This window comes from Plasmodium cynomolgi, chromosome 7 (genome assembly GCF_000321355.1).
Source record: "Plasmodium cynomolgi strain B DNA, chromosome 7, whole genome shotgun sequence".
Lineage (NCBI taxonomy): Eukaryota > Apicomplexa > Aconoidasida > Haemosporida > Plasmodiidae > Plasmodium > Plasmodium cynomolgi.
The window spans coordinates 365,454-372,712 of NC_020400.1; the positions used below are offsets into that span (position 1 = coordinate 365,454).

Genomic DNA, 7,259 nt, shown 5'->3' on the forward strand with positions numbered 1-7,259 from the left:
TTTTTTTTTCAAAAAAGCTAGTTGCATATACGAAAAATAGCCGCAGTTTTTAAGCGCTCGTTCGTTCATTCGGCCTGCCGCTTTTTAAAAAAAAGGCACTTCGGGAAAAGCAATATATGCATATATATATACGCATATATATATGTAATATATTTGTATGTATATATATGCTTGTATGTGTTTTTATGTATGTTCCCCTGCGTGGAGATTCATTTATGGAGATTAATTTTTCCCGTTCATCAAGTGAAGAGATACTTGACGCGCGAAAAGCGAAAAACAGCCATTGTGGCGAACGTGAACTGAACAAGCTTACATTACTTATCAATCATTTCGCACGTGTGCCTATGCGCATGTTTGAGGCCTCCCACTCGAGTAGCAAATATTCCCCCTTCACGCATCAAAGCTTCCACCTGTGCTTTGCTAAGCGACGAACCTATTATTCCGAACCACTCTCGGAGGGAAGGCGACAAAACCAAGCATTTCGAATTGGGATGAAAATAAAATTCACTCAGGGAGATAAAAAGAAAAAAAAATTTCGAAGAAACGAAACGAACCTAATTCAAACGAAATGATACGAAATGGTACGAAGCGAAACGAAGTCGAGTTTGTTTCATATTGGAGATTAGATTCCTTTTTAAAATTCTTCAAAAAAAAATTCGTGAACAGTGAGCAGCGAATGTAAAGGCGGATGAACTAGAGGACACCTCCCCCCCCAATGTTACATATACTTCCTCCAGTCCGTATATTGAAAGACGTACAGCACCAGCTGCCCTTTTGCCTTCTTCTGCTAACCGACGTGCTACTTCTGAGGAGAGAAAAAGGGCTTGAGTTTTCCGCCCGCATTTGGAGCCCCGGTTACGCAGTTGCGAAGTGGCCATTGGAGACGCCACCCTGGACTGTACAACTAGAGAGGAATGAAGAAGTGACGCAGCGATGCATCACCCGATTTGCAACCCTATCGAGCGCCCAAGTGATAACTACGGAGGATACAAAAACTGCTCATAGAGATCTACACAAAATCGGTGCCCAAGGAAAGCACAAATAAATGCACGCACATTGCATATTTACAAGCGTATCCATCGAACGGTTAATGTTTACGCACTTTGATGCAGCCTATGCCACCTGCGAGTATTCACATTTTATAGTCACCCACGCGCCGAGACGTAGATAATACTACACGGGGATAACATTCCGAGGGATGCACAGTATTACTCGAGGCGGTTAAGCACGTCTAGGCTGAGCCAACGTGTGACGTGGAAGACCTCCCCTTTTCACCCCTTCCCTTCCTGCAAAGGAACCCCACTCGCACATGTGCACAAACGTTAGCACGTTTATGCCCATCACAAGAATTCACGAAAATATTTTTCAACCCCTCACTTTGGGAGGTCAGCCCTTGTTATGCCCCCAGCACGTGCATATAAATACGCACACATATGATGCGCATGAGGGTCAACTCGCTTATGTACACCTACCCATATATTTACGAGAGGAACACTGACCTGAGTGAAAAATGGAATAGGAAAAAGGTATGCAGAGCATATGTTTTCACCATTCAGATCATCACATAGTGACAGAATAGACCACTCTCTATATCAAAATAAATTATTCAGTGTGAGAAGGACTCATCCGTAGAGCCTTACACAACTTTAATAAGTAAATAGCGCCGGCTATATCTTATCCTTTTGAGCGGTAACAGCTCCAAAAAAATCTGCCGTAAAGGGGAGGAGGAAGAAGTTCCCACGGAGAGGAAGCTAACCCGGAGGTATATATAGTGACCCAAACAAATTACCACCCCGGAGCGGTCCTCAAAAGAATCCACCCCGGAGAGATCTTCAAATATTCCACCCCGGAGAGATCTTCAAATATTCCACCCGAGCAGGCGAAGGATAGACGAGACAAGGCGCGCGAAGCATGGGAGTACCCACCTTCTACCGATGGCTGGTTACAAGGTACCCAAAAATAGCCAAAGCAACCTACGAGACGAGAGACAGCGATGTGTACGCTAGGAGAACGAAGATTCGGGATGGACATCATAATGGGGAGAAAAAGAAGGACACGTATAGAGTACCAGACCTGAGCGATTATGTAAACAACACAGATGAAAACCATTGCTCAGACAACATAAATGGCTACTATGATAATTTGTATCTCGACATGAACGGAATAATCCACCTGTGCTCACATAGTGACAATAGCAGGAGAGCCAAAAGTAATGAAGAAATATTTTTAAATATCTTCTTGTACATAGAACGTCTGTTTGATATAATCGAACCAAAGAAACTGCTCTACATGGCCATTGACGGAGTAGCTCCTAAGGCTAAAATGAACCAGCAGAGAAGTCGAAGGTTTAAGTCTATCCTCTGCTCAGAAATTGAAAGAAATGCATATATCGAATTGAGGGAAAAATTTTTATCAGAAAATCGAACAGTTCCTGAGGAACTCACCTTCTGGGACAGTAACATTATAACCCCAGGGACTCAGTTCATGTATGAATTATCAGTTGCTTTGAAATATTTCGTGGAGCATAAAATTACAAATGATGAGAAATGGAAAAACATTGTGGTGATTTTTTCTGATGCTAATGTATGTGGAGAAGGGGAACATAAAATTTACAATTTCATAAAATCGCAGAGATCTCAACCTGGGTACGATCCTAATACGAGACATGTAATCCACGGGATGGACGCTGACTTAATCATGTTATCGCTAGCTAGCCATGAACCATATTTTTACATTTTAAGAGAAATAATTATCCTAGATTCGAAAGGAGAAGAGAAGGTTCAAAATAAAGACTTTGTAGGCGTGCTCAAAAGTAAGCAGGATTTACCTCTCTGTACCACACACATAAGAAAAACGAAAAAAATGTATACCAAATATAATGACCCACATTATGCTAACATAAACAGAAGTCATAATTGTATGATTAATAGTGAAAACTGGAACGAATTGCAGATATTGGACTTAACCATTTTGAGGGAATACCTATCGAAAGATTTCTTTTTCGATTCTACTTACAACTTGGAAAGATGTATTGACGATTTTATTTTTATCTGTTTTCTGTGTGGAAATGACTTTTTACCACATTTACCTTCCATTTCGATTGCTGCGGGGAGCATAGATCAGCTAGTTTTACTATACCAGAAGGTGCTGCCCGTGTTGGGGGACTACCTAATTAACGAGGGGAAGATTAATTTAAAGCCCTTTTCCAAATATGTTTCCTTCATTGCTGAGGTCGAAAGGGAAACGTTCATTTCGCAGTACGATTTTAAGAAGAAGAGAGAAAAAAGGGACCAGCAAAAGGACTCCCTAAAGAGGGTTAAGTGCACTGATGAGCAAAATGATGGTTCAGGTAACATCGCTGCGATGCTGACAGATGGTGCAAAAAATAGTAGAGATTATGATAGTGTGGGAGGGGAAACTGGAAATTCTAATAGAGGAAGTCTACAGTTTAATGACGTTAACATGAAGAGGGGCAGCAATCAGAGTGACGCCATGGTAATGGGAACCCAAACAGGGACAGCATCAGCAAGCTCGCTAGCCTCTGCAGCATCGCCTCCCGCACCATTGAATAAGAAAATGCTGTACGAGTCCAAAATACAGAGCATGCAGCCGATCAGGAATTTCAAGTTTAAGGAAAAGAAGGGTGAGAAGAGTATCAACTTCCTCGTTCGCCCCGCGTCGTCTTCCATTTCGGAGCAGGTGCCCAACAACGAACCGTCGACTTTGCAGAGCGTGATCGAGGAGGAAGCCCCTGCATCGGGGGAGGCATCACAATGTAAGGCGCAGCTCAACGGGGAGGCACCACAATGCAAGGAGCAGCTCAACGGGGAGGCAGCACAATGCAAGGAGCAGCTCAACGGGGAGGCAGCACAACCAGGGGGCCCTCCCCCGAAAGGAGACCTCCAATGGGACATAGAAGACGAGGAAACCAAACGAATCAACGATATTAACGAGTTTAACATGCTCCTTAAGGAGGCAATCAAAAAGGCAAATGAGTGTGAAAATCCCAAAGAGGATGTAGAACTTGGGGGGGATGAAAACCCAGAACTTATCAGAATAAAGTACTACAAGTCCAAGTTCCATTTGGACGAGAGCGACCATGTAGACGATTTCGTCAAAGAAGTAGTATACAAATATATTGAGGGGTTGTCCTGGGTTCTTTTATATTATTTCCAATCGTGTCCCATGTGGCATTGGTATTATCCATACTATTATGCACCCCTGTCATCAGACTTAATTATTGACAATGTGAATTTTATCTTCCATAAGGACGAACCGATTCTTCCCCTTGAGCAACTACTCTGTGTGTTGCCATCGAATTCTAGTCACTGCTTACCTAAGAGTTACCAAGAATTAATGGTCCGATATGATTCCCCCATTATTGATTTTTACCCAAAAACTTTTAAGGAGGAAGAAAATGGGAAGAAGTACAAATATCAGTGGGTTATCCTACTGCCTTTTGTAGACAAGGAGAGAATTATCAAACATGCTAGAGAGCTGAATGACACCTTGACTGAAGAAGAGAGGAAGAGGAATCGTAGGGGAATGAACAAAATTTATATGAACTGTTCACACTCTCTTTCGAAGCAAATTACCAAGTCGATAAAAGCATACGTGAAGAAAATGAAGGGGGAGGGTGAGAAGAAAAACGATGCTGATATGAGTAGCACAGGTAATTTGAATGCGAATTCTCCCGCTGGGAATACCATCGAGGGGGGGGAACCCCTTGCCCTTAGCGAAGGACCAACCAACGTGGAAGAAGCAGCCGAGCAGCAACAGAAAGGGGACGGTAACAACAGCGGAAACACATACGATCAGTTTTTTAAGAACATGAACTTAAGTATCCCGATAAGTAACAACCGAGACATGAATCTGTTTGGCTATCTCAATTGTAAACACGAAGACAGTGACGTTAACATTTTAAAGAAAATTTTTAAATTTTCGTCGAATTTTTCCACCACGTGTAATAGCGCTTTCTTTGTCCAGCCCGAACTTATAAAGCATCGCTCTTCGCTTTTGCCAAACCATAGGAGACCAAGGAAGGTGCTCACCGTGGTTGACATCAACAACGAGGAGAGGAAACTCAGGTTCAATGCACCCGCGGCGAAGAGGATGATCTTGAACAGCCTAAGTACCAACCACCCACATATTTACTCCTACGCGAAGGGGAGTCAGCCGAAAAGTTATGTCGTAAATTACGGCAGCGGAGGTTACGGGGGAGGCGGCTATGGAAGTGGTAACTACGGAGGAGGTGGTTACGGGGGAGGCGGTTACGGGGGAGGCGGCTACGGAGGCTACGGAAGTGGTAACTACGGAGGAGGCGGCTACGGCAACGCCAATTACGGGGGCCACGTTGGCCGGGACCACCGAAGCAACTACTCCAGCGCGAATTACAGCTCGCACATGAGTGCCCCCAAGAACCACGCTTCCTACCACCACGGCCCGAATTATCAGAGCCACCAAAATCATCAGGCCTATCAAAATCAAAATCAAAATCCCAGTTACGGCAACAGTTACGCGCCACCGATCTACAAAAACGTGGCCATGCACAAGGGCCCAAAAAATGCAACCGCGGCGCACACGTACGACAGCAAAAAGGAGAGCAACTATAACAACGCCTACGACAGTAGCTATGCATCCCATAGAAACCCGCCCAGCAGGGAGAATCCGAACTATGACGCGCCCTACAACACTTCCCACAGTGCGAGGTACAAGAGCGAGAACCGCGGCGGGTACGGGACTCACGGAGGGCACACTCATGGCAATTACAAACACCAAAGCGGGTACGGAAACCATGGCAACCATAACAGCAGCCATAACAGCGAAGTCAACCAGCACAAGCGAGACACCTTCAAAAGCAGCGCGCAAAACGGCGTGCCAGGGATTAACAAGAAGGCCAATTACAACGGTAGATCCGTGCCGTACAAGGACAGGGAATACTGATGCAAATCGGACCAAATGTGAGTCTGCACGCTTGTAACCTCTCAGCGCGTAACTTTCCATGGGGAAGCACAAAGCATGGCATACCAGCCTTTCCCCTTTTTATCCCATTAATGCAAAAATGAAATGCAAATTAACATCCTTGTTAGTGTTTTTTTTTTTTTTTTTTTTTTTTCTATTTTACCCATTTGGGTGTAATGAAAAGCGCATCCATTGAGTTACACACACTATTTCTCAGCAGTTACGTCGAAGTACGCATTTATTAGTAAAAATTATTTGTGTGAATAATATTCCACCATTTAGACATTCCTCGTACAGCACATTTTTACGTAATGCTAAATGGTTTTCAAGTCATCTTCATCTTCCATTTTTTTTTTTTTTTTTTTTTTGTGTTCATTTTTGTTGTTCAATAATAAGCGTTGTACGTGCATATATATATACATATATGTATATATATATATGTATATATCTACATGTGTGTGTTTGTGGGCATTTGTACCATCGGTGTGGGTATGCCGGCATTCATGCGTCCATATGCACACACATGAACCACGTACACATGCCACTTTTTCACAAAAAAAAAAAAAAAAAAACATTATAAAAACATTTTTAACCATTTTTAAATAGAAATATGTATAAATTTTGTTGTTATTCCCCATTTTGTGAGGTTGGCCCCTCTCGCACGAATGCAAATCTTTTTTGGGAGTTTAAAAAAGGCAAAACGGACGAGCCTCATTCGTTGGCCGTCGCGATAAGGATTTAAGGCCCATGCTTAGCTCTTTGCCTTTGAAGGGCAACAAGGGAAGATGCATTTGTTTCCTAAAAATGGACCGGTAAATACGTACCCCTTAAGACGTTCCCACCACATATGTTTACAATTTTCGCAATTTGGAAGTCGACTAAGTGGTCCAGATAGCATTAATTTGAAGCTTTAAATGGCCTCATTTTTGCGCACTTGTGTATTTGTCCATTTGTTCATTGATTACACCTGTTACGCTTCGAACAGGCAACCCTGTAGGTGTACAACATGGAGCGTGCCACCATTTTCCTTATTTTTCGCAAAAATAGAAAGCCTCGCTTCACCTAAATGTACTTCCGAAGGGGTGATTAAATTATTGCCATAAGGAAGACTTAGGTCTGATTGTTCCGTTCGAAATAGTGTAAATAAAACCCAAGTGTGCAAATGTGCCTTTGTTGCATTAGCAGTGTATCGTTATGAACGGGTCAGATTAAATTTTCCTTTTGTGCTGCCTTTAGCGGGGGAAAAAAGAAAAAAAAAGCTACATTTAGCTGTTATACCTGAACAGGCAAGGGAAAAA

General features: G+C 42.9%; 1 protein-coding gene across 1 annotated transcript; it reads left to right on the top strand.

Annotated features, from left to right (window-relative positions):
- Positions 1 to 1,911: 1,911 nt before the first annotated feature.
- PCYB_071720 (exoribonuclease) lies at positions 1,912 to 5,943 on the top strand (the record flags this gene model as incomplete). Its single annotated transcript, XM_004221569.1, has 2 exons — positions 1,912 to 2,583; positions 2,632 to 5,943. 2 exons carry the CDS (start codon positions 1,912 to 1,914, stop codon positions 5,941 to 5,943), a joined length of 3,984 nt encoding a protein of 1,327 aa, XP_004221617.1.
- Positions 5,944 to 7,259: the final 1,316 nt, after the last annotated feature.